General features: G+C 55.0%; 1 protein-coding gene across 5 annotated transcripts; it reads left to right on the top strand.

Moving 5' to 3' along the window:
• Positions 1-10,451: 10,451 nt before the first annotated feature.
• ZNF444 (zinc finger protein 444) lies at positions 10,452-26,327 on the top strand. 5 transcript variants are annotated; one of them, XM_035724937.1, is made up of 5 exons: positions 10,497-10,599; positions 15,219-15,304; positions 16,164-16,508; positions 24,098-24,182; positions 25,726-26,327. In XM_035724937.1, the coding sequence occupies exons 3-5, from the start codon at positions 16,197-16,199 to the stop codon at positions 26,310-26,312; spliced, it is 984 nt and encodes a 327-aa protein (XP_035580830.1). In that variant the 5' UTR covers positions 10,497-10,599; positions 15,219-15,304; positions 16,164-16,196; the 3' UTR covers positions 26,313-26,327. The 5 variants fall into 5 exon arrangements, with proteins under 5 accessions (XP_035580828.1, XP_035580829.1, XP_035580830.1 ...); XM_035724938.1 differs by having other exon boundaries at positions 10,537-10,562; XM_035724939.1 differs by lacking the exon at positions 10,497-10,599 and adding an exon at positions 10,710-10,730.
• The last annotated feature ends 253 nt before the right edge of the window (positions 26,328-26,580 follow it).

The raw sequence follows: 26,580 nt of genomic DNA on the forward strand, positions 1-26,580 counted from the left end.
CCATTGATAATTCTGAGTCCCTCTTCAGACAGCCAAACCAATAATGGCATATCTCCAAAACATAGGATGGGGCTGCAGTAGAGATTGGTAAGTGATCGCAGAAATCTGCCCTTCCCTTTCAAAGTATAGAATCATCCCTGAAATGCTTCTTCCCATCCAGGGACTGCAGTTACCAGTCTTGGCATCTGAGTGTGGCCTCGTGTTTGGTACTTATCACTAGGATTCAGGCAGAGGGACACAGACCTTTTCCAAGCCACAGCTCTTAAAAACAAGCATGCTTGCTCCGTGCTCTCTTCCCTCCTGCTGGCTGGGTGCAGAAAATAACCAGGTCCCAGGGCATGGTAGAGCCCGGAGAAAACTGGGTCCCTCCACAGACATTTCAGCCAGTGCCCAATACCCACCCAAGGTTGTTATATCATCAAGAAATAAGTATCTAGGGACGCCTGGGTGAAGCCTCTGCCTTCGACTCAGGTCATGATCCCAGGGTCCTGGGATCAAGCTCCGCATCAGGCTCCCTGCTCCACGGGGAGCCTGCTTCTCCCTCTCCCACTCCCCCTGTTTGTGTTCCCTCTCTCGCTGTCTCTCTCTGTCAAATAAATAAATAAAATCTTTAAAAAATAATAAAATAAAATTTAAAAGATAAATAAGTATCTAATTTGTACACCCATGTTTATAGCAGCATGAGTCACGAAAGATGGAAACAAGTGGCTGTTGAGAAATAAAGAAAATGTGGTTTATACATATATTATTCAGCTTTAAAAAGGAAGGAAATTGCGACACACACTCCAATATAGGTGAGCCTTGAAGATTTTATGTGAAGCAAAATAAGACAGAAAGACAAATGCTGGACAATTCAGCTTCTATGAGGTACCTAGAGGAGTCAAGTTCATGGAGACAGCAAGTAGAGCGGTGATTTCCAGGGGCTAGGAGCAAGGGGGGGAGGGGAGTGAGTGTTTCATGAGTCCGGAGATTGAGTTTGGCAAGATGAAAAGAGTTCTGGAGACGGATTGTGATGGTTGCACAACAATGTGAACTAAAAAGTGGTTCAAACGGTAAATTTTATGGTATGTATATTTTGTAACCCTTAAAAATTTTCTAAGTAAAATAAAAAGAGAAGTGTGTAATATGATGTGCCATTATAATGTATATTGCTGATATATAATGTATATCACTGGTCTGAATGTTTATGTCCCCCAGAATTCATGTTGAGATGTAACCCCCAAAAATGATACCAGGGTATCAATATTAGGCTATTAGGAGATGGGGCCTTTGGGAGGTGATTAGGTCACAAGGGTGGAGCCCTCATGAACAGGATCAATGCCCTTATAAAAGAAACTCCAGAGAGATCTCTAGCCCCTTCCACCATGTGAGGATGCAGTGAGAAGCCAACTATGAACCAGGAAGGGGCCCCTCACCAGAAGGTGACAGTGCTGGCGCCTTGATCTTGGACTTCCCAGCCTCCAGAACTGTGTGCAATACATTTCTGATGTTCATAAGCCTCCCCAGTCACAGTATTTATTACAGACTAAACCATATGTGTTTCTTTCTTCTGGAAGTTTCCTCTAATCTAACTAATGCAAGGTTTCCAGATGTCAGGCAGCAAACACAATGGCCATGCTCCCCTTCAGGGACACCTCAGCATCTAGATGGAATTGAAAGCCATGGGAATGAATAAGATGGTGCGGGAGGGAAGAGAGAGAGGGAGAGAGAATGGAGCGTGCTTGCAGAGAAGGAAGCAGACGGGGGCCATCTGCCCCGAGCCAGGCCAATCCGTGCCCTTCCTTGGGAATCTTGTCTCTGGGAGGGGGAAGGCCAGCCTTCCCCCTCTTGCTTCTTCTCCACGGTGTGGAGGAAGCCAGTCTGCTGGAGGAGAAAATGTCCTACCCTGAGAGATGAGAGGTGGGGATTGAACGACCTGGCTGAGCTCAGGTGCCCCCCCTGAGGTTTGGTTGTTCGGCTCACCCTTCCACTAAGTGAGTCCCTCCAGACTCCTTCCAGGAAATCCCCATTTTGGCCACTTGGGTTCATGTTGCCGCGACCAAAGTACAGTGCACACACAAGCCTCATTCGGGGTTGAAATGAGTGAATGAAGGCGGGCTGGGCGAGGTGATATGTGAGCCTCCAGGGTGGCTGTGCTCGCAGAAACGTGGGGGTGCAGGGGCCCAAGCACCAGCTGCCACCCTAGATAACCCCCTCTCGTGTTTCCCCCAATGAAACCTCCTCAGCCAGAACAGCTGCGGTGTGGAGAGTGGACAGAGAGTTTGCCGCTGTTGTACAATCACTGAGAAGTCCCCTGAGTCACAGAGAAAGACACACGCACACAGTCACACTTCTGCGATGCTCATTATTATGATAATGAGCAACCATCTAGAGTTTTCATCCTGGGCTGGACTCAGTGCTGAGGGCATTGTTCCAATCCACATGCTTCCGTCCCATCTCACCCCCAAGAGGTCGTGTGGACCCTTCCTCAAGGTTGTGGATCTCCAGCATGCTGCACCGCATCACCCAGGACCCTGTGAGAAATGCAGAATCCCAGGCCTTGCTCGGAACTGCCGAGTCAGAATGTGCATTTTAACCTGGTCCACAAGTAAAGTCTCACCCACGAAAAAGTTTTCAAAGACTTAGCGCCAGTAAACTACAGGAGGCCCAGTTAAATTTGAATTCCAGGTAAATTATGAGTTATTTTTTAGTATAAAAATGTGCCGATATTTATCCAAAAAAAATTATTTGTGGTTTGTCTTAAATACAAACGGAACTGTGCATCCTATATTTTTATTTGCTAAATCTGGTGACCCTGTGTAGAGGGCGTTGTGGGTGCTTTTAGGACACCAGACACCCTCCTTGCCACGGGTTTCCCCAGATTTCCACACCACCTCCTTGCACCTCCCATGTGCGGTGGCGGTGCATGGGAAGGAGGGGGACAGTTCCACCCCTGGATTTTAAAAAGTGGGAGTAACACCTGCCTTAGGTCCAAGCTAATCAAAGCGAAATCATGTTCTGTGGCCTCTATATTTGGGTAGGATGTAGCCCCATTCATGCCGGTGTGATAAAGAAGTGTATTCAGTGGCATTCTGACAAATAAGCTTGTCCTGGCTCTCTTCCCGGATGGCGGAATACAGGATGTGATACTTGGAATGGTGGCAAGTCATTTTGCCACCATGAGGGATGATGAGAGATAGAAGCAGAAAAATGTTCACCTTTAGCCCAGAAGGCTGGCCTATAGCCTGCGTAGCCCCGATAAGGATCAAATACGTGCTCGTTGCTACATTCTTAAAGGGTCTCATGACTGTCCGTACAACCCACCCATAGTTAATACCAAACTGAATGATAAGCACCAGAGAAATCTTGTGAAAGTAGTTTTATGAGTAGAAATTTGAAGGAGACATCTATAATCAAATTCTCCCTGCACATCCCCTCCTCCCTGAGCACTAAGCTTATAAACACCAGCTTCATGCAGCTGACACACAGCTCTTTCTGCCCACGGGTCCTGATCCCGCACTGTAACAAAAACACCTTTTGGCGCTGAAAACATCTCAAGAATTCTTTCGTGACCATTCGCTCACGGACCCACATCAAGGGATGCCAGTTTGAAGACAGACCCACACCACAGCCAGCAGAGCAGAGAGTGGGAGAGAAGACAAGCCCCTGGTGACCTTTCTTTTTTTTAAGATGAATGTATTTATTTCAGAGAGAGAGAGAGAGAGAGCATGTGCACAAGTGTGAGCAGAGGGAGGGGCAGAGGGAGAAGCAGACTCCCCGCTGAGCGGGCTCCGTCCCAGGACCCTGGGATCATGGCCTGAGTCACCCAGGCGCCCCTCCTGGTGACATCTTTAAGTGACTGAATCAAAGTGACCCTGGAGCTGGTCCCTTCCTCAGGACTTGCCTGCCGGCTGATAAATCCTCCCTTGAGTTTAAGCAAGTTGGAATCAAGTTTCTAGGACTGGCAGCTGAATGCATCTCGACTACTGTGGACGGAAACCATCCCTGCTTCCATTTCATGCAGGAGAAAACTGGCGACAGAAGAGGGGAGCATTGCACACCCCAAGCCAGCCTGCTGCTTTCCTAACTCTAGGTTTGTCTGACACCCAAGGCCATGTTGGTAGCCATTTCCCTCTTCACCCAATTTGGGGAAGCTCTGCGCTGGTGGAGGCACTCGAGACTTTCACGTGTTCAAAGACGTTCCTCTTCAAAAGCACAATGGTTGTGCTTGAAGGGGGAAGGAGAGAAGCTCGGCCCCAAAGCAGCTGAGACTGGGAGACATCGAAAAGTATGATCAAGACCATGCAGCAAGTGGGAACGGGGATCTGAGAGCAGCTACTGAGACCTTCCCCAGCTCCTGGACCAGGCTCTGTCCCGTCCTCCCAGCCTACCAGCCTCCCCACAGACCCGCTGAGCTTTGTCTCCGAAAACTCTTGATACCCAGAAAGGAAAAAGATGACCAAAAACGAAACAAAACACTCAAAAAAAAAAAAAACAAACCCAAAATAAAAACACGAAGACCTCCACAAAGCCAAAAAGCTTTTAATAAACTTGATTTTAAACACATGCAATGACTTTGTTTAACAAGAAAAATATATTATGAGCCCCTAGGTTTCATCCATTTCAAGTAAAACCTGCTTGAAGAGAAAATTAACAAGAGGCGGTAAGCGGTATGGGTTGGTGTAAACAAACTGTAAAACCTGTTCACTTTCCTCTTCGGGCAGAGAATTGTTCTCAGAGCCATAAAAGTTCATCATAAATTCCAAGTGGGTGTAAGGTTATGAGAAACGCTCCTTGTTGCTGCAGGATTCATGTTTTAAGTAACGGTGTATTTATCTCGGGCAGTTTTTCCTGGTATTATCACAGGACATCAGATGTTTTGATCTGATCTCACGTCTTCCTGGGGCCAGAGGTGGGCAGGGCCCAGTGAACATGAGGGGCACTGCCCCCGACTCAGATGCCCAGGGCCTAATCCTCAGCCCTCCTCCTTGAGGCTGCCGGACGCTGTAGGGAGAGCCTTTGAACCTCAGTAGGTGTCTGTGGAATGGCACAAAACAGCCCATGTTTTGTGCCTCAGTATCCCAGGGCAAGTGGCACTGGGGAAAACCCACATCACACAGTGACCTGCAATTTCGTATTTATACAAGAATGTTGTTTTCTTTTTCTTTATTTATTTTTAATTTCTTTTTTTAAGATTTTATTTATTTATTTGTCAGAGAGAGAGAGTGAACACTCACACAAGCAGGGGGAGCGGCAGGCAAAGGGAGAAGCAGGCTCCTCGCTGAGCAAGGAGCCTGACGCCAGACTCGATCCCAGGACCCCAGGACCACAACCCGACCTGAAGGCAGATGCCCAACTGACCGAGCCACCTAGGCAGCCCAAGAATGTTATTTTCAAGCTTGGTTGGAATTCTCTTTTGAAAAATGAAACTAAAAGTTATTTAAAAAAATTAAAAGCTGATCCTCATTATACATGGATTCCATACCTGAGAATTGGCCTACTGCTAAAAGTTGTTAGCCCCAAATCAGTGCTTGTGAGAAACCAACCCTGCTGATGCCCTGATCTTGGACTTCCAGCCCCCAGAACTGGGTGGGGGGGAATAAATCTCTGCCTTGTAAGCCCCGAGGTCTGCAGTATTTTGTCATGGGAGCTCCAGCAGACTAATACAGCATGACCGCAGAAATCCTGAATGCCCCCGACGCACAAAGGACACCCGTTCTTTATCACTGCTTCCTCAGCCCCTGGCCACCCTGCCCTGCACTAACCTTCCTGGCTTCCTGAGGTTCCCCCGGGACCAGTCCTCCAGAACCTTCAGTCAGCCTGACTTTGATTGCAGGCGGTTCTGGTGGCTTTGATTGGCCTTCCAACTCTTACCCCAGTGCATCTAACTGACTTCACCCCCAGAAGTCTAGCCATAAGGAGGCAGGAGAGGTCATTTTGGCTTCCAACCTCCTGAGACAAGACACGTGGCCATCACCTCTGCCGAGAAGCTGCATTTGCTCTGGCCAGATGTGTGGAAACAGAGCTGGGCAGAACTTTCCAGGGGAATTCCCTGCGCTGGCAGGTAAGGTCGGCTTGGCTCCCTTGGGCCTTTGGCCCTGCTCACCGTCTGCCTGTCCAGGCTCTCCCGGCCAGTTGAAGACCTGCCGCCTGGGCCACACAAGGGCCACAGAACAGAAGACCTGGCTCACCACACCCACTGCTGGTTGTGAAACTTTGGTCTTAGGCCTCTCTCTCATTCTGTCTCTTGGGGAAGCCTCACTTGTCCCAACTGTAAAATGGGCTGATGCTTTGATCTGTTCTGCAGTCCCACAGAGAAAGCGTAGGGTGGAATAACTTAATAGGCAGTGTGTGCCCATCATTAAGCAATTCATTCATAATTTAACTATTCATTCCCAAGTGTTTTCCTGAGGCCTGGTGAAGATGACTCACACTCACAATCCAGCCCCCAGAGGCCCTCGTTGGGGGTGCAGACTGGCTGTCTGGCTCTGTAATCACTCATCCATCACCCGTTTATCCAATAAACATCACCTGAGCCTCCAGGTGCCGGGGGCTGGACACCCGGGCATACACCAAATCCCCTCCCCACCCTGGAGGATCTCCCTGCTTTAAAGCACCATACAAAAGAGAAAACGTTAATTATTATTTTGAGTAATAATTACAGTGGTGCTACAAAGGAGCCCAGAAGCTTTGGTAGGATATGGGCCAAATTTGCTGCCAAAAGAATTTTTGTCCTCAGGCCTGGGAAGTAAGGTAAGAACCACTTTCCTTCAATCCTTATTTACTCACTCAGAGGCAGGCCCCAAACTGGGAACTGGCAACAACTGGGTCTCTGTTATTGAGCTGCTCACCAGAGGATGAGCAGGGCAGATACAAAAAATAGTCCAAGCACGAGATGGAGAGAGAAGGGGCACTGTGGAAGCTCAGATGAGGAGCTTCGTCCAGATTTACTGGGGCAGGAGTGGTGGTCTGGGAAGGCTTCCTGGAGGAGGCAGCATCTGAACGGATTGCTGAGGAATATATGATGTTACCAGGTGAAGAAATGGAAGGACATCCAGGGACTCATTTCTTTTTTCCATTCCTCACCAGTATTATAGTGCACTCGAATGCTGGAGAAACAGAGCTGTGTGTGGACAGGTGATCGAGGTGGTATGACATGAATGGCTACTTAATTTGTGAGGCCCACTGCAGAATGAAAATGCAGAGCCCCATGCTTTAAAAAGGGGGTTGAGGCACCTGGGTGGCTCAGTCCTTTAAGTGGCTGACTCTTGATTTCGGCTCGGGTCATGATCTGAGGGTCCTGAGATAGAGCCCCATGGCAGGCTCCGCGCTCAGTGGGGAGTCTGCTTCAGGATTCTCTGTCTCCCTCTGCCACCCTCCACTTTTCTCTCTATTAAATAAATCTTTTAAAAATAATTTAAAACAATTTAAAAAGGAGTTAAGGTCTCCCACTCCCCCTGCTTGTGTTCCCTCTTTGCTATCTCTGTCTCTGTCAAAAAATAAAAATCTTAAAAAAAAAAAAAGAGTTAAGAATCTCAAGATGGCCCCAGGAGGGCATTCAACGGAGCAGGGGGCCCTTCTTCTTCTGTTGTGGTTTTTTCTTTTTTTTCAATCAGAGCAGAAAGCAGACACTTAACTGAGCCACCCAGGCACCCCTAAATAAAATTAAAAAAAACAAGAATAGGTGCCCTACACATGAATTGCACAAGACATGAGTAGACAACATGCTGTGGTAAAGTAAGCTGTTTTTATTATATGGGGCCGGGGTGGGGGGTGGGGGATTGGTGTTCAACCTTGCATCTGGGTTGGGCTTGCATTTATCAGTTATGTTAACTGTAGGCAAAGTAAAAAAAAAGAAAAAGAAAAAGAAAACAAAAGCTAATGTTCATCAGCTTCTTACTCTCTACCAGGCATGATCTAAGTGTTTTGCATGTACTCACGCAGGGAGCAGCACAAGGACCCTGTGAAGGGGTGACTATTCTAATGTGCTGCTGAATGCCAGACCCAAGAATGCTGGTGCGTGCATCACAATCCCCTGGAAGGCTTGTTAAAACAAAGTGCTGGGCCCAACACCCCCAGAGTTTCTGATTCAGTGGGTCTGAGGTGGGGTCCGAGAATTTGCATTTCTAATGAGCCCCCAGGTGATGCTCTGTGGCTTGTCTGGGATCTGACTCAGAACCTTTGGGCCACTGTGATGGAGCACAGTGATCATGTCTGAAGGTAGGGGTGCTGGGCCAAGGGCTGGGGTGATCCTCACACCCTACCTACAAGTACCTGGCCGCATGGGAGGAGGTGGCTGAATCCTGCCCTCCATCTGCTTGCCGCACCCATCCCCTGGCTTGGGCCCACAGTCCTGAGGGCACCCTTTTCTGATTTGCACCAAGGCACCATAGAAGAGAGGAATTCTGGATCTGAAGGGGTCCGATTATGTGGGATCTTGCAGGCCAGATTCAAGGGTTTGCACCGGAGAGTTTTAAGCAAAAGAGTGACATGTTCCTATTTAAGATTTAAAAACTCTCTGATGAATGGAAAAATCAAAATGTGATATACATATGTAATGAATTATCAATTGTCTTAAAAAGGAAGGGAATTCCGACACATGCCACATCATAGACGAACCCAGAGGACATTGTGCTACATAAGTCAGTCCCAAGAAGACAAACGCTGCCTAATTCCACTTCTATGGGGTACCAGGGGCTGGGGCAGGGGGCAGGAGGGAGAATGGGGAGTTGTTTAATGGACAGACTTCCAGTTTTGCAAGAGGAAAAGAGTTCCGGAGATAGATGGTGGTGATAGTTGCACCACAGTGAATGTTATTAATGCCATTCTACTGCGTACTTAAAAATGGCTAAAATGGTAAATTTTAACATTTTTTTAAAGATTTTATTTGAGAGAGCGAGAATGAGGGAGAGAGAGACTACATGGGGGGGAGGGTCAGAGGGAGAGGCAGACTCCCCGCCGAGCAGGGAGCCCGATGCGGGACTCGATCCCGGGACTCCAGGATCATGACCTGAGCCGAAGGCGGTCGCTGAACCAACTGAGCCACCCAGGCGCCCCCTTTTACATGTATTTTATCACACACAAAAATGATCCCTCTGGCTGCTACGAGAAGGGACTGGGGTGGGAGGAGGCCAGAGTGGCGGCAGGACACTAGGGAGGCTGCTGCAGTCGTTCAAGGGAGAGGTCAAGGGTACTCAGGCCAGGTGACAGCATCAGGAGAAGGGGACAACCTGTGACCACCCTGAAGGCAGCAACCAACAGGGCCTGCTGATGGGCTGGATGTGCGGGTGATGGAGAAGCAGAAGCAAGCGCGACCCTTCCAGGTCTGGCCCGGGCATCTGCACGAATGACAGATTCATCTTCTCAGAGGCGGACAGGCAGGAAGAAGCGTCTCCTTGCTGGCGGTAGGGAGCAAAAGCTCCTGCCCACCTTGTAGGTCTGCGATGTCAAATGGGCGACGGCATGTGAGTAGGAACACCAGCCGTGTTCCTGGAGCAGAACGGAGGCCGGGGTGGCCGGAACTCCCGAAGCAAGAGGGAAGAGGGGGCCGAGAGGTGGGCCCGGCAGGAGGTCCCGATTCAGCCACTAACCGCAGCAAACCTGGGGGAAAGCTCCCGCGCGTTTAATGAACGGGGAGGTGGGGACGACGTCTAGCGTTGCGCCCGGGCGCACGCGGCTCGTGCGGGCCGTCCTCAGACACAGAGCTTCGGCCCATCTCTTAAGATTTCTTCCTGCTCTAAAAACCAACTCTTCCCGTTCCCGAGATGGGGAAACTGAGGCAGCTGCCCTGTCCGATGGGAGCACGCCAATGACGTGTGGCCGGCAGCACCTTCTCCCGATTCACGCAGGACGGAACACTGAGGTCAGACGCTGGGCGCCAGGCTCCCGGCGGAGGAGCCGAACCAGGGCGCCCAGGTCGGCCCCAGATACGCGGGTCCCAACGCGCGCCCACCGTGGACCCTGTCAGCGCCGCCCGGACGGAGTAGGGGACGCGCAAGGAGACACACCCCGCAGGCCTGACTGGCGCAGAGCTCTGGCGCAACCCCTCCTCCTCGCCTGCCCGCCCCGACCGCCCGGGGATTTCATTTCCCGAGCGCCCGCCGGCGTCCAACCTCTACCTGTCTCAACAACGCCGCCATGACCCCTCCTTCTCCCTCCCTCGGCCTCCCCGTCGGCACGTCTGCGCATGCCCGCGTCCGCGTGCGAGCCAATGGGAAGCCCTGTAGGCATTCTGGGAAATGTAGTTTAAAGCCTGGCGCGCCGAGAGGCCTTGTTTGTCTGGGCTAATAGGCCGCTGGCCGTGCTCGATGCACCTTGGAACGTGTAGTTCAGAACTATTTGGAGACGGGCGTGAGAGGTTCGTCACGGCGAGCGGCCAATGGGAAGCGTCCTTTTGCCGCGAAGCTTCCTGGGAAATGTAGTTCTAGGTGAGGCCAGTGGGGCGGGGGGCGGGGGGCGGGGCCGGTGAGGGGCGGAACGGACGCCTCGGTGTCTGAGTGTTAGGGGGCGGGGGACGGATGAGTTTGGCGCAAAGCCTGCCGGGGCATGGAGTCCCGGTGAGCTTTGTGCGCATGTGCGACGAGGTGAGGGGGCTTGGGGGGCCTCGTCTGGGAGAGTGAGGTGAGCGAGAGGGGAAGGGGGGGTTGGGGGGGCGGTTGGATGCGCTTTGGGGAGGGGGGGGCTGGAGGCCGGAGGCCGGAGGGATGGGGAGCGGGGGCAGGGGAGAAGAAGGGGGCCGAGCGAAGCGGGAGGTAGGCGAGGGGGATGGGAGAGGGAACGGGAGGGGGAGGGGCTGGGGAGGGTCGGGAAGTGGGAGGGGGCTGTGGCCCCTGGGGGTGGAGGACGCGGGAGAGAGTGGAAAGCCGGGGGCGGGGTGTGGGGGAGGGCCCCGGAGGGGGAGGGCCCCGGAGGGGGAGGGGCGGGGGTGGGGCCGGGAGCGGGACCGGGGGCCGGGTCCTAGGCGCGGGAGTCCCGCGGGCGCTCGCCCTCGTGCGGAGCTCCGGGCGTCCGAGGCGGCGGCTGAGCGGCGCGCTCCCCTCTCCGGGTGCGGAGCGCCCACGTCGGGGGGTCGGGGGCTTGGTGCACGGGAGGCAGTTGGCCGGCGGGGGCAAAGTGCTCCAGGCTGTGTTCGCCTGCCGAAGCGGTTCCCCGAGCCGGCCTCCAGGCACCCTCTGTGCCCGCTGTTGGAGTCCCGGTCCCCTCGTAGATGGCCGTGCGCCTGTTTGGTGACTAGCGGTGTCGCCCAGCGCCTCCCTGAGTAGCAGTAAGCGCGCTCCCACTCTGAGCACTTGCTGGGCCAGGTGCTGCTTTCAGCATTTTTTTTTTTTAAGCTTTTATTTATTTGACAGAGAGACAGCGAGAGAGGGAGCACAAGCAGGGGGAGGGTCAGAGGGAGAAGCAGGCTTCTCGCGGAGCAGGGAGCCCGATGCGGGGCTCGATCCCAGGACCCTGGGGTCATGACCGGAGCCAAAGGCAGACACTTAGCGCCTGAGCCACCCAGGCGCCCCTGCTCGCAGCATCTTGCTTTGCCTCGCGTCTCACACTCATACGCTGGGACTCTTGCATCCCTCGGGTTTTTCTTCCCATTCTGCAGCCCAGGAAATGGAGAGCCCATGTATAGAAGGTGCTGTTGTACTTTGTCCGAGGACAGATAGCTATAGGAGGCTGAAGAACTGGGATTTGCTCCAGAGCCCTTGTGCTCTGAGTAAATATTTGTCCAGTGGACCAGTGGCTCTCAGCCGGGGGTACGTGACCATATCTGGAAACCTATTTGGGGTCGCAGTTGGGGAGTTGGGGAGACAGCCACTGGCGTCTGAGGCCAGGGATGCTGCTAAACCTTCCACAGGGCATGGGACGGCTGCCACAACACAGAATTATCCAGCCCTATGTATGACGAGCGCTGAGTTTGGAAAGCCTGCAGTAGACACACAAGTCTTCATTGAGCACTTACTGTATGCTGAGCCACTTCTAATTCATATCCTTAGTAGCCCCATGTGGGGAAGGAGCTGTTATCAGTGCTGGTTTACAGGTGGAGAAGTTCAGCCCACAGAGGGGCAGGCAAATCATGGATCCAAGGTCAGGCACTGGATAAATGGCAGAGCTGAAAGTGGAAGCGTGATGGCCAAGGTCCAGAGCCCACCCCTTAAGCATTTTGTTAACTGAGCGTGCCATGCAGAGGTGCTGGGTGCAACCGGATTGTGGACCCTTCAGCTTGATGCCTGGGGCCTGGCTCCCTCAGGTCAGATTCCAGTCCCATCCAAGAGGGATCTTTCTCACAGCAGAGCAGGCTTCTCTGCATCTTTGGAGACTCAGCTCTGGCCCAGGTCTTCTGGGAAGCCCTCCCGGCCATTCCCAGGCTTGTCAGTCCTCAAATGGAGGGATGAGTGGGCAGGAGGTGATGTTGCAGATTGGCTGTGGAACCAGGCAGACCTGGGTGTGAGTTTAGGCTCTGTTACTTATTACCTGGGTGACTTTGGGCAAGATGTCTTCACCTTCTCCATTTGCAAAATGGGGGCAGTAATAATACTAATTTCATAGGACTGATCATCCCATAAATTTTCTTTGAGTGCCAGCCAGCATGCTGGCCTCTGTGTTTGTGGTCTCTTGCTCTCCTGAAGCTTAAATTCTCATGAGGGAAGAGAGCACACAAATATAACACACCGTCTTGTTAAACACTAAGGGGAAATTAATAAAGGTGACAGGATAGTAACTGCAGGGTAGGGTGTGTGGTTGCTATGTTAATTGGATGATTTGAGGAGGCTCTCCAAGTAGGGGAAATTGCATGGAGGCCTCAAAGAAGAGAAGGAGCCAGCTGAGCAAGGAGGAGGGGAGAGGGAAGAGCAGGTACAAAGGCCCTGGGGCAGGACTGGCCTTGAGTCTGAGAATATAATCAAGGGGCCAGTGTGGCTGGAGGAGAGCCAGGGATAGAATGGTAGGAGACAAGAAAGGTAGGCAGATGTGAGACCTTGTGTAGCAAAGAAGCAGAGGGTTTTGAGTGGGGGAAGTGACATAATGTGATTTGTATTGAGGGGAAAAAACCCTTTCTGATTGCTGTGGAATGATCTGTGTCTAGGGCGGCAGGCTTGGGAGCAGGGAGATGATGAGGGGGGCTGTGGTGGCCGGCCCAACAACGAGATGATGTCCATGGTCAGTGGCGTAGTAGTAAAGAGCCAGAGCTTTGGACTTGGGCTGTCCAGGGGACCTTTCAGCCCAGCTACTCAGAGCCTGTGTCCCAGAGCCAAGGATCTTCTCTCTTGACCTCCTTTGCTCTGCTGCAAAATGCGGTTGGCCACAGAAATTTCTTGTATCAAAAGGAGAGTTGTTCAAACACAGACTTTCTCTTAAATCTCATTGGTCAGAGCCCTTGTCTACCTCCTGCCTTGCGGTCGAGAGGACTGTCCTTTACTCGTGATCGAGAGCAAGCTACTGTAGCAAGGAGGCCCCAAAACACAGTGGCTCAAGTCAGATAGAAAAACTTGTTTTCTGACAGTGCAGTGGTGTTCTGGGTTGGGTCAGTGCCGTGACCCACAGGGTCATCCAGGATCCCTTCTGTGTTGGTCCCACCATCCTTTAGGTCAGGGGTTGGCAAACTTTTTCTGGAAAGAGCCAGATAGTAAATATCTGTAACCCTGTGGGCAGTTTTGCAGGTTATTCAGTCTCTGTGATTCTACTCAGCTCTGCCTTCTGAGCTCAAAAGCAGCCATGGACGGTGCATGAGCAAATAGGCATGGCCATGTACCAGCAAAACTTTATGTAAAAAAAGAAGAAGCAGGCACCTGGGTGGCTCAGTTGGTTAAGCATCTCCCTTTGGCTCAGGTCGTGACCCCAGGGTCCCGGGATCGAGCCCCGTGTGGGGCTCCCTGCTCAGCGGGGAGCCTGCTTACGCTTCTCCCCCTTGCTCGGGCTTTCTCTCACTACCTCTCTTTTTCTCCCTCTCAAATCAATAAAAAATCTTTCAAAAATTAAAAAAAAAAAAAGGCAACCAGCTGGCTCACTTGGTAGAACACGCGACTCTTAATCTCAGGGTTGTAGGTTCAAGCCCCACATTGGTTACGGAGAATACCAAAAAATAAAATCTTAAAAAAAAAGAAAAGGCTACAGGCCAGATTTGGCCCACAGGTGGCTGTTTGCTGACCCCAGTCCTAGTGGTTCTCAAGCGTTTTGAACTCTGGACCCCTTTATATTCTTAAAAATTATTGGAGATCCCAAAGCATTTTTATTTATAGCAGTTGTGTTTATGGGTATCCTATTAAAATGTAAGGTCAGAGAAATTTCAAAGTATTTATTAATGCATTTAGAAATAGAAGTAATCAACCTTTCACATGTTGATGTAAATAACATTTTCTAAATGGAAAGTAACTGTGTTTTCCAAAACAAAAAATTGGAAATGTGGCATTATTTTCCTGCGAATCTCTCCAATGCCTGGCTCAAAAGAAGACGGCTGGGTTTCGCATCTGCTTCTGCATTCGGTCTGCGTTCGTGCAGCCTCTGGAAGACCCCAGCGTACACTCAGGAGAGAGGGATAGTAAAAGAGGCAGATAACGTCTTACTGTTGTGATGACACAGTTCTGACCTCTCAGTACCCCAGGGGTCCCTGGACCACACGAGGACGTCTCCTCCAGGCCGGGGTCTCTCAGCCTTGGTGCTGTCGACATTTGGGGCTGGATCATTCTGTGCCGTGGGACTGCCCTGTGGGCTGTAGGACCCCCAGCTGCCTCCCCCCGCCGGATGCCGGCAGCACGGTTCCCCTGCCCCCATCCAGCAGTCAGAAGTTTCCGGACATTTCCGGCTGTCTCCCAAGGTCACATCACCCCTGGTGGAACCACTGCCACGTCCAGGTCCCCTCCTTCAGGAATGGGAAGAGGAAGAGGAAGGCACACAGCTTCCTTGGGGGCGGGGGGATTGGACAGAAGAGGAAGGGGAGAGTGGATGGGGGCCAGTCCTGCAGTCCACCATGGTTCCTGATCCCTGGACGTGACTGGGGGCCCGTCCGTGTATGGGGCAGCTCAGGCAGCCACAGGAATACCACAGACTGGGGCTTCAACAACAGATGCTTATTTCTCAGTTCTCGGGCCAGAGTCCACGGTCAGCTGCAGGCAGATTCGTGTCTGGGCTGCAGTGGGCAGCCTGCTTATCTTCTCATGTGGCAGAGCACATCCGGGAGATTTCTGTTCCTGCAAGGGCTCCGATCCCGTGGATTCCGACCTCATCCTTATGGCTTCTCTCGTCTCTTTTCCCAGTTTTATTGAGGTGTAACCAACATACAGTGTTGTGTTAAGATACACGTGACGCTCTGACGTGGGTACATTGTGACTCGGTTGCCACGGTGAGTTCGGTTCACGTCTTTTGACTCGCATAGTCACCCTTGCTTTTTCTTGTGATGAGAAAGAACCTGTAAGCTCACTCCCCTAGCAGCTTCCAAGCAGACGGCACAGTCTCCTGAGCCCCAGTTGCCACGCTGTATGTTAGACCCCCCCACATGACTTCTCGTCTCCTAACCGGAGCTTGTACCAGCTCAGCCGACACTCGTGTGCTCCCGCTCATCTCCCCAAACCCACCTCCAGATACTGCGGTGCTGGGGTTAGAGCTTCATGTGGACTTGGGGGACCGTGAATAAGGAAGCGGTTGCAGAGGTGTCTTTGGAGTAGGCGTTGTGAGCATCTGTTGCAGGGGATGCTGGGGACTCAGGGAATGCGTGTCATCGGGGTGACCAGTGACGATGATGATAGCACTGACGAGACCTCGGGGCTTTCTGAGCACTTGCTGGTGCCGCGCACTGTTCCAGCTCTCTGTGTGTTTACTCCTCACACGAAGCTGAGGGAGGAGTCGGAGGAACAGCAGGGCCCGCGGTCACCCTCAGGGAAGGGCAGAGCCAGGATCTGAGCCTGGGCCGTCCCAGGACGGGGATCCAACTCTCCCTTCCTTCGGCACCTGTTGTGTGCAGGGCCCTGGGCACAGCAGCCCACAGGCACCTTCCTTCCCAGGCACTCCTCCCTCGGCTGTGCCAGGTAGGGGAGCACTTCGACCTACAGGGGAAACTGAGGCACAGAGGGCACCGCCGCTTACTCCAGGTCACCCAGCCCTGACCTCTGACGTGGGCACGTGTGGGGTGCACCCGGCAGGAGGCGGTGGTTTCTTGAGTCACTGAGCTGGGCTCTGACGGTGCTGAACGCCCCTCCCCACAGGTGCTGCCGTCCCTGCGGGGCTCACAGACCCCCATGGAGGTCCCGTCTCCCCAGCCCGTGAAGCAGGAAGGCCCATCGGCCGAGGGCCTGACCCTGGACTCGCCTTGGCACCGCTTTCGCCACTTCCACCTGGGCGACGCGCCGGGCCCCCGCGAGGCACTGGGCCTGCTGCGTGCCCTGTGCCGCCAGTGGCTACAGCCCGAGCTGCACACCAAGGAGCAGATGCTGGAGCTGCTGGTGCTGGAGCAGTTCCTGAGTGCCCTCCCTGCCGACATCCAGGCCTGGGTGTGCAGCCGGCAGCCCCGGAGCGGGGAGGACGCCGTGGCCCTGCTGGAGGAGCTCTGGGTGAGCACAGGGTTGGTGGGGGGTGAGGGGCCCTGCTCGCACCCACGTCCCTCAGCTGCCACCTCACCTGGTTGGAGACCGGCCTCCCCCCTCCCTGCCTCGCCTCTGCTCTCCGGAGGGCCACTGGTCTCAGGACACGATTGAGCATGGGGAGGCTGTGGGGTGGGTGTGTGCATCAGGCTAGTAGCGCGGTGCAGAGGGCTGGTCCCCGAGACGCCCTCCTGTTGAACGATTCAGGAGGAGGACTCAGAACCATCCGAAAGCTGTCTTGCTCACGGTTGGGGTTTGTCACGGCAGAAGCACGCAGATCCGGTCAGCGGAGGGAGGAGGGGCAGGGCTCTAGCCCAGCCCCGTGCACGAAGCCTCTAGCTTTCCTCCGACGGGGGCACGTGGACGGTCCTGCTGGCCATGGAGCGTGACAGCGTGCATGTGGTATCGCCGGCTGGGGTGGCTCCTTGAGCCTTGGTGCCCGGAGTTTCTGTTGGGCTCCGCTGTGCATGCACGACCCGCCTCGCCCTCCAGCCCCCCTGGAGGCTGAGCGCATCCTGGGGGTCTGAAAGTCTCCGTTATAAACTGTACTGTTGGACTGGCCAGTGTGGCCCCAGGCCCCCACGCACACAGTCGCTCATGTCAGGTAGGCTGCCCCAGGGCCTTAGAGGTCACCTCCCGGGGAGACTAAATGCTTTACTAAAGGCAAGGGGTCGCCCGACAGGAGCCTGTGGGCCCTGCCCCCACCCGGTTTTGTGGAGTGTGACAGAACCTCCCAGGTGCACAGCCGGGCCGGTCCATTCATGTGGTGCTTGTGGCCCTTTTGCCACAAGGACTGAGCAGGGCAGTGCGGACACAGACAGCCGAAAACCTTTACTCTTGGTCCATTGTAGGAAAAGCCCGCTGACCCGCGGTTTAGAGCCGCGCTGTCCAGGGAAAATAGGACGTGAGCCCTGTCTGTAGCACGTTGGAAAGGGCGGAAAGGAACACGCGGCTTCAATTTGTTGAACTCAGCGTATCCGGCCTGTTACCACCTTGGCAGGTGGCACGTGTCCCCTTTCCAGGTGCTCAGCAGCCACATGTGGGCCGCGTGGTGAGCGGTGGCCAGAGCCTGGCGGGCACAGGGGTCAGAGGCTGGCGGACGGCGGGGGTGAGCAGTCAGAAAGATGGGAGAGTGTCCACTGTGAGTGCCTGTGGCACCCCATTGGGTGCTGGGAACGCAGCCGTGGTCTTGTCGGCCCCTTCCGTCTCTGAGGCCCAGTTCCTCTGATAGGCTCTCCCCCGCTTCCTGGGACCAGCCTCACCCCTCCCCTCACAGCCGCTTCTCTGGGTCATGGTTCCCTGTCGCTGCCACCGTCACACATCACTGCAGAGCCCGTGCCTTAAAGACAACCCCGACGAACTCACTTGGAGTGCTGGAGCCCAGGAGTTTGACTCGGGTCTGGCTGAAACCTGGGTGTGGGCAGGGCTGTGTTCCTTCTGGAGGCTCTAGGGAAGAATCCATCCTTGGGCCTCACTTGACCTCTGCTTCCAAGGTCACGTCCTCTCCTGACCCCGACCCTCCTGATGATACTGGGCCCGTCCAGATAATCCTGGGCTGTCCCCTCATGTCAGTTACACCTGCAAAGTCCCAGCCCTTCTGCCACATGAGGGCACAGAGCCACGAGCCCTGGGACCGGGGACTATTGTGCCTGCTACAAAGGCAGGTGCATGTCCGAGGACTCGGAAGTGGTGTGGGAGCACGGCATCAGATTCTCGTGGAGTCATGATTCCCGGTGATTCCCCGACGGCTTCCCTGGGTTCCCGGGAGTCATTCTCTCCCACTCTGGTAGGAGAGCAGCCTCGGGCTGGGAGCCGGCTGGAGCATCCCTGGGGTGATGCTGTTCTGCGGGATTGCACCGAACCATCCACGGCCCCTCTGATGCCGCTTCCCCATTGCTGGTGGGACAGACACCTTTTTATTGCACTCAGACTGTGGCGGAGGGACCTGGAAAGCTAGAGTCTGGGAAACGCCTCTGGGACGAGGGTGTCTCTGAGGTCTGGGTCCTCGCCTGTGTGGGGCAGAGCCTTCCCTGATGCATTGTGCACGCACTGCTGTAAGGCCGTGGCTCCAGACCTCGGCTGCCTAGAACACGTGGGGGCTTTGAAGAACACTGCGGCAGGGTCTCTCACTCGGGAGCTGAGTCTCCTGTTACCAGGTGCGAGGGGCCACGGATTCAGTGTGTTTTTTTTTTTAAGGTTTTATTTATTTACTTACTTGTGAGAGAGAGAGAACACAAGCAGGGGGAGTGGCAGAGGCAGAGGGAGAAGCAGGCTCCCCGCTGAGCAGGGAGCCTGATGCGGGGCTCAGTCCCAGGACCCCAGGATCATGACCTGAGCCGAAGGCAGACGCTTACCTGACTGAGCCACCCAGGCACTTGGCTTCACTGTATTTTTAACTTTTTGTGGGGGTGTACAGTTCTCTGCATTGTCAACACACGGTGGTTAATTGTAGCCATAGTCAGGACACAGACCTGTGTTGTCACCCCAGAACTCCGTGGGCCGCCCTCACAGGCGCCCTCGCCCCAGGGCCCCACGGGCTGCCAGTCTGCGGTCCGTCTTCTGGGGAAGCACAGAAAGGAACTCACAGTGTGTGAGGTTTGGGGGCTGGGTCTTTGGCTCAGCACTATGCCTTTGAGATTGACACATGTGGTCGCGTGTGTCGGTAGTTGGTTCCTTTTTCACGCCAAGTAGAACCCCGTGGTGTGGACACACCAGTTTCTCTGTCCCTCCCCTGTGGAAGGACCCAGAAGTGCTCTCCAGTGTTGGGTGATTTTGAATGCAGCTGCTTTAAAGACCTGGGGGTGTGTTCCTGCGTGAACCTGAGTTTTCATTTAGCTGGAGTGGATCGCAGGGGGTGCGAGGCCTGGGTTTCGTGGCAGGCGTGTTTGATTTTAGGAGAAACCGCCAAACTGCTTCCCGAGGTGGCTGTGGCACTTGGCGTTGCCACCGGCAGCGTGTGAGCCTCCACAGTTCTAAGGGCTCTTCTTGGCTGCTCTGATTCCAGGGGGCCGAGAGAAACCCCTACCCGGCTGAGCCGGCCTTGTGGAAAATCATGTTATGGTTCGTCTAGCAGTGACTAGAACATAGGCCCTCAAGCGCAGGAGCCATGTCTGTCTTGTTCACTGATGTGTCCCTGGTGCTTTGAGTAGTGCCTGGTACATCGTAGGTGCTCAGCAAACGGCTTGCCAGGGAGCAGCGAGTAACCCCCAGGCTGCCTCTGTTGGTTGCGGGCGGGCAAGTGCGAAGTTTCCTGTCAGGTCTGGAGGGAGAGCCTGGTCTGTTCTGCAGGTTAGGGGAGACGGCGGAGGGGGGACCAAATTGGCCACGGTCAGTCACCTGCATCCGGTCCCGGGCACACGATAGCCAGGGGGCCAGGTGTCTGCCAGCCCAGGAAACCCAAAGGAAAGCGGGTGGGCGGTCAGGAGCTGGGAGGCTGGGAGGGCCGGGCCGCAGTCAGCACAACAGGAAATGCCCGCCGGCCTGAGCCTCCGGGTGCTCAGGGAATCCTGGGGCGGCAGAGACAGCCCGCAGCACAGGAAGAGCATGGGCAGCTGGCAGAGGTGAGAGCCGAAGCCGGTGGCACTGGCGGGGCCGGTGTGCAGGAAGGCGAGGGCAGCAGTGAGCCCGGAGAGGTGAAGGCGGGTGGCGTGGTCGTGGCTCAGGGTGGCCCGCAGGGCTTGCTCAGCTGATGAGGTTGAGTGGTCGGCTAGATTCTGGCTAGACTCTGAATCTTCGGGAGAAAGACGTGGTCGGGTCTCCTGCCATCACTCCCTGCCCCCTTGCCTGGTGGAGCTGGAATAAATACATGAATGAGTTCCAGGGTGGGAAGTGCAGACCTGAACCCAAGTGTCCTCGCTGCCCCAGATGGGCAGTGATGGTGGCCAGGCGGCTCCGTGTGCGGTGCCCAGGGGTTCCTCCGAGGACACCTTGCTTTGATACCACCTGCAAGTTTGGGGGTCCCCAGGGCCAGCGTGGGTTCGGTAATCCATGAGAAGGATTCAGGACTTGATGAGAGCTGGGGTGCTCACAGTTCCGATTTGTTTCAGTGAAGGGACGCAGAGCACAGTCAGCGAGGGGAGAGGCACTTGGGGCAGGTCCAGGAGCACGCCTCTCCTGGAGGCGCCGTGGGGACAGCACCAGGTTGTGCTGACCATGCTGACGAGGGAGGCTCTCGAGCCTGGTGTCCAGGCTTCTTATTGGAGGTCAGTTATATAGTCTGACTCTAGTCTCCAGCCCCTCTGGAGGCTAAGAGCCCCCCATAAATCCTGTTGTTAGCCCGGCCTGCCCGTCTCCACCCAGCCCCGAGGGGTCGGTACTGCATACTGTTATCCTCTGTCTCCCGGATGGCAGTGTGCGTCCCAGAGAAGTCAAGAACCTTGCCCAAGGTCACAGGGCTAGTTAGGGGGCAGCGGGAGGAATAGAACCCACAGGCCCTGGCTCTAGCTCCTGCTCCTAAGCCCTGCTGTACGCCAGATACTGAGTCCCCAGTGTCTCACCCAGGGCCCCAGCCTCATCCCCATGGCCACTCTGCCTGAATATCTTCTTGTGGCTGGGGCTTGGTCTCTGCACAGCCTAGCATCCCATGTCTGGGACCCCAAAGCAGAGAGCCCCAGGCCATCCAGAGGATGTGTGTGCCCTAGAATCGCCAGGAGAGCCTGCTGGCGGTGTGGCTTCCTGGGTTCTGCTCGCGGGCGGGCGCCTGGCATGTGTCCTGCCCCTGGCCTGCTGCACTGGGGGCGGATGTCACCTGTGGGTCGCAGGAGCCCCACCGAGGGCCGTGGAGCTGGGGAGTTCCTTCTGCTGTGCCCTCGGCATCTGCCAGTCTGGGTCAGGACTCGGGGTGAGACTGAGTGCCGCCTCAGCCCCTCTGCTCTGACCCCAGGGTGGGAGGTAACTTGCTTGGGGTCCCACAGGCAGGCCTGTGGCTGGGAGGCACCTGGGGACCTGGTCGGCCTCAGGCCAGACCCTGACTCCACACCTCGGTACCCCCTTATCTTGACTCCCTTCTTCACCAGAGCAAAGGCAGACAACTTGACCCTTTTTCCCTTCCATCGTTCGCTCACCTGGCGTCCCTTGAGGACTGTCGGAAGAGGCACCGGGAAGTGGAGCCCTGTCCTCTTCCACGGTGGGGGGAACGTGATGCGGGGCAGTCGCAGTGGGAGACGTCTGGCAGTTCCTGTGAAGGTTAGACACCTGCTACCCTGTGAGCCAGCACTTCACTGCTGGGCGTACGTCCACACAAAACTTGTCGCTGATGTGAGGCGAACGGCAGCAGGCCAGCAGTCTCCGTAATAGGCAGAAGATGGAAACGACCTGTGTGCCCACTGGAATAGATGCACAGAATGTGGTCCAGCCTCACAAGGGAACATTATTCAGCCACGCAAGGGACTGAAGCACTGACGCCTGCCAGAGTGACCATCAAAGACGTGACGTGGAAAGGGGGAAGGAGCCAGTCAGAAGGGACTGTAGATTGCAAGATTCCACTAACGCAACACCCAGAACAGGCACATCCACAGACAGAGAGAAGCCTCGGCTCCAGGAGTTGGGGCAGGGAAGGGGGGTAGCTCTACTGGGTTTGAGATTTAGTTTGCCAGTGACGAAAATATTCTAAAGCTGGGGATGGCTGCACAGCTCTGAATACACTGAAAGCCATGGAATTGTATTTTCAGTGGGTGAATTCTGCAGTAGGTGAATTATGTCTCACGACAGCTGTTATTAGAGGGATTGGCACCAGGGATACCACAGAAGGAAGGCAGGCCAGGCCCTGCCCTCCTGGAGCCCACAGTCTGTAGGAGGAGATGGGCAAGCACAGGCATAAAAATGCAGTGTGACAGTTAAGGTGACTCTGTCAGGGAGGTCTACCGAACGTTTCAGGAACAAGTGATAACTCCACACAAACTTCAAACATTGAAGAAGGTACACTTCCCAACTCCTTCTGTGGGCAAAACCAAAGATGCTACGAGAAAGAAAACTGTAGGACAGTACCCTTAATCTCTAAATAATTATGTTGCATGAGAGAACCGCCCCCCCCCCACAAAAAAGAGTACCTATTTACTCTGTGGTTGTACATACAGTTTCTAGAATATGAAAACAGCTCTGTAGTGACGGGAAATGCATCAGCATTTGCTGATTCGTAATTCGGGGATTCAGAGAGATCACAAACGTGCATAAGGAAACTTTTAGGGGCTGTTAGATATGTTTGCCATCTCGGCGCTCATGGTAGTTTCGAGTGTGTACATGTTGAAACTGACTGGATCGCATGCTTTAAATATATGCATTTATAATGTACATCCATTATAACCTCAATAAAGCTGTTGAGTAGTGGGGCGTGGTAGGTAGCAGGATAGGGGCTGTTCTTAAATCACACAGGGTCATAAACCTGTGTGTGGTGGCAGGGATGGGGGCGCAGTCAAGTCTTGAAGGACATGTCAGAGGTAGACAGGGAAAAGGGGATGGGAGAAGGAGTTCTAGGCAGAGGGAACAGAATGTGCCAAAGAGTGGAGGTTTGAGAGAACCTGGCACGCTCAGGGCATCGTTAACTTTCTACTATGGACTTCCAGGAAAGGACCTGGCCAGAGGTGGGGCTGGAGGAGGAGGTGGGGCCGGGGCCCATGGGCCACAGCAGAAGGAAGCAGCGGGTCGTCACCTGTAGCACCATAACAGCCTGAGCTGCAAGAGTGGTCAGGAATCAGTTTACAGTCTGCTAGAGCAAAAAGGTGACCATGCAAAATATTCCTCCTGCCACCACCAGACAACGTGGGCGTTCACAAATTCCAAACAATGCACGTTTGAGAAAGGCTCTCTGGAAGCTCCCTGCAGAGTCTTCTTGCTAGTTGATAGAATTTTAGGCATCACTGACTTCCATCCTAGCTGTTGCATTTGAAAGAAGTCAAATATGAGAAGGGGGTTGGATGTGTGGAACTCAGGAGTCAGCTCTCCTTCGTTGGCACTAGGATTCTGATCTGTTCCTTGAGGACAAGGGCTTAAGAAACAATGACAATAGCATAAAGACACCTAAAATAGTCTGAAACATTTTCAGTAACCTTCGGTGTTCTGGCTGGCACCATCCTGCTCACAAGTGGTCTACTGTTTGAGCTGGGAAAAGTTCCATTGTTTTATTTTTTTTTCACAAGTTAAAGGTAGCTTATGTGTTTTTCTTGTGTATTTTGTCAAGGAGTTTGCACTTTATCCAGAGGACAGTAATTATGAAGCTAAGGTAGGAATTAAAGCAAGTGTATCAGTTGTCTGTTGCTACCTAACAAATCACCCCAAACTTAGAGGCTTGCAACAACAAACACTTGTTGTCTCACACAGTTCCCGTGGATCAGAAATTTGGGGCAGATCTGACTCAGGGTCTCATGAGGGGGTCACCTGGGGGCTGGAGGGTCTGCTCCCCAGACGGGTCCCTCACATGGTGACCAGAAGGAGGCCTGGTAGCCAGCTTCCCCCGGAGCACGTGATAGGACTTGATGATTGCCTAAACATGGGGTTGCAGGGGAGAAAAATTAGAGGCTATCGCTGTGGTTTCTCATTTCTGAGTGTGGTATCTCTTATTTCAGGGACCAGCAGTGAGGGCACCTCAGGATGTGACAGAAGGCTCTGGGGTGACCATTGGAAAGGATGGTGTTGGGATGATGCCCTTAGGTGAGTAGCTCACCCCCTCACCCACATGATGCTCCTCTCCCACCCTGAGGGGTCCCCCTTCTGCTCATCCCTCATTTGCTCAGTCCACATTCCTGGTGTCCCTGCCATGTGCCAGGCCCTGAGCTAGGCCCCAGGGCTGGAGATGGATCAGACATGCCCCCACGGAGGGCACAGCGAGGTCAGACAGAATAGCCGGCGCCCGGCCATGCATACCAGCTGCTGGTGTGTGCCAGGCACCATTCTGCCAGCTCTCCTGCAGCCTGTGTTGCCACGTGGCAATGTGGCCCCAGTACATCAACAGTTTTTTCTCAAGAAAAGACAAAAGTTTGGATTTTTATGAAACTGCCTGATTTTCAAATGTTCTTTACATTTTTAAAACACGCTGCTGTGCACCAAGCCAACACCACCGTTGGTTGACCCACTGGTACACTCTGCTCTCTGGAAGCCGGTGTCCAACAGAGTAGAAACCCAAGGTCCAGAGAGCTCAAGCTGCTTGCCTAAGGCCACACAGCAAGTCAAGGCCAGAGCCAGGGTGAGGACGGTGGCTTCTGCCCCTGATAGCAGGTGTCTCTGCTCCCAGGAGAGGCCAGGACACCAAGGCTTGGGACTGGCATGGAGGGAATGTGTGGGTGGGGGCAAGGGGTTCACACTTTTTGTGTTGCACTGGGATTGTTTTTGTAAATTGAATTGTGAGCCGGAGCTTATCTCCCTGGAACTCCATAGAGCAGTTTAAAAACCTGGAGAAAGGAAATGTGAGGTTCTTTGTCCACCTGACTTACCCACCCAATCATTTGTCTACCCAGAACCCCCTCAGACGCCACCCACCCCCTTCACCCATCGTGCAGTCAACCCACCTACCGTTCGCCCATCAGCCCGCCTCCCTGCTCTCATACATGTGTCTCCCCACTGTCCCCCTCCTCCGTCCGCCCCCACCCCATCCATCCACCTACTGTCCACCTACCCATCTATCCGTCGTCCATTTTTTTAAACCAGGATTTTTTTTTTAAGATTTTGTTTATTTATTAGAGAGCAGGGGGAGGGGCAGAGGGAGCAGCAGATACCCTAATGAGCAGGTAGCCCGACACAGGGCTCAGTCCTAGGATCTGAGATCATGACCCTAGAGGAGGGCAGATGCTTAACTGCCTGAGCCACCCAGGCGCCCCACCGTCCATCTATTATTAACCACCAATCCACCCATCTGTCGGTCCTCCACGCCTCCGTCTGTACCCGTCTCCTCCATCCGCCTACCTGCTGACCTGCCTTCCTCCATCAGGCTGCTCATGGATACACCACTCATCTTCATCCCGCATTCACCCAACCTCCCTCACACCCACGCATCCATCCGTGCATCCATTTGTTAGGCGCTGCCTGCAGCGTGTACCGAGCACTGTGCCGGGTCCCAGGGTCCAGAAGCCTGCAGTCAGCCCTTCCCCCGCCGCCATGGTTTCCTGGCATTAAGCTTTGCTCCCGCTCGCGGTGCCCTGCACCGCCTCACCACCGTGTGCAGAGCCCCCTGCCCTCACTGTGTGCCTTTGCCCGGCAGGAGATGCGGCCCCCGGGGCTGAGGTGCTGGCGACGGGGGACGCCCAGGCCACGCGCCCCTACAAGCAGGAGCCGGGCAGCCCTCCCCCGGCCCCCGCGGCGCCGCCTGCGCCGGGCCTGCCCGCCTTCCTGGCGGCGGGGGCCCCGGGCACCACCTCCTGCCCCGAGTGCGGCAAGGCCGCCCTGAAGCCCGCGCACCTGCTGCGCCACCGGCAGAGCCACTCGGGCGAGAAGCCACACGCCTGCCCCGAGTGCGGCAAGGCCTTCCGGCGCAAGGAGCACCTGCGGCGCCATCGCGGCACACACCCCGGCAGCCCCGGGCCGGCCCTGCGCCCGCTGCCCGCGCGCGAGAAGCCGCACGCCTGCTGCGAGTGCGGCAAGACCTTCTACTGGCGCGAGCACCTGGTGCGCCACCGAAAGACGCACTCGGGGGCGCGGCCGTTCGCCTGCTGGCAGTGCGGCAAGGGCTTCGGGCGCCGCGAGCACGTGCTGCGCCACCAGCGCATCCACGGCCGGGCTGCGGGCGGCGCGGGCGCGGCGGCGGGGCCCGGAGGCGGGGGCCCTTTCCCGGCCTGGCCGCTGGGGTAGCCGCTGCCGTGCCCGCGCCGCCCGGCCCCCCCAACCCCCGCCCCCGGCCCGCAGCCCTCCTCCTCCAGCGCTGGCTCCTGAGTCGCAACACTACTGTGTCCTCTGCCCTTTCCGTCCTGGCCACACGTCCCTATTCGGTTCTCACGGCTCCCGGGCCTTCCCACTCCTAGCAGGTGCGTCCACGAACCGAGCCCCCCCCCCTTTCCCTGTCCACCTGCCGCAGGCCCCAGGCGCAGCGAGGCCGGCCTGGTGCCCAGGAGAGGAGCGC

Source organism: Zalophus californianus, chromosome 17 (assembly GCF_009762305.2).
Source record: "Zalophus californianus isolate mZalCal1 chromosome 17, mZalCal1.pri.v2, whole genome shotgun sequence".
Lineage (NCBI taxonomy): Eukaryota > Metazoa > Chordata > Mammalia > Carnivora > Otariidae > Zalophus > Zalophus californianus.

Coding starts and splice junctions, on each gene's coding strand:
- ZNF444 (XM_035724935.1), top strand. CDS start 10,497: ATGAGTTTGGCGCAAAGCCTGCCGGGGCATGGAGTCCCGGTGAGCTTT. Junction 16,509..24,097: donor CCCTGCTGGAGGAGCTCTGG/GTGAGCACAGGG, acceptor CTCTTATTTCAG/GGACCAGCAGTGAGGGCACC. Junction 24,183..25,725: donor TGTTGGGATGATGCCCTTAG/GTGAGTAGCTCA, acceptor TTTGCCCGGCAG/GAGATGCGGCCCCCGGGGCT.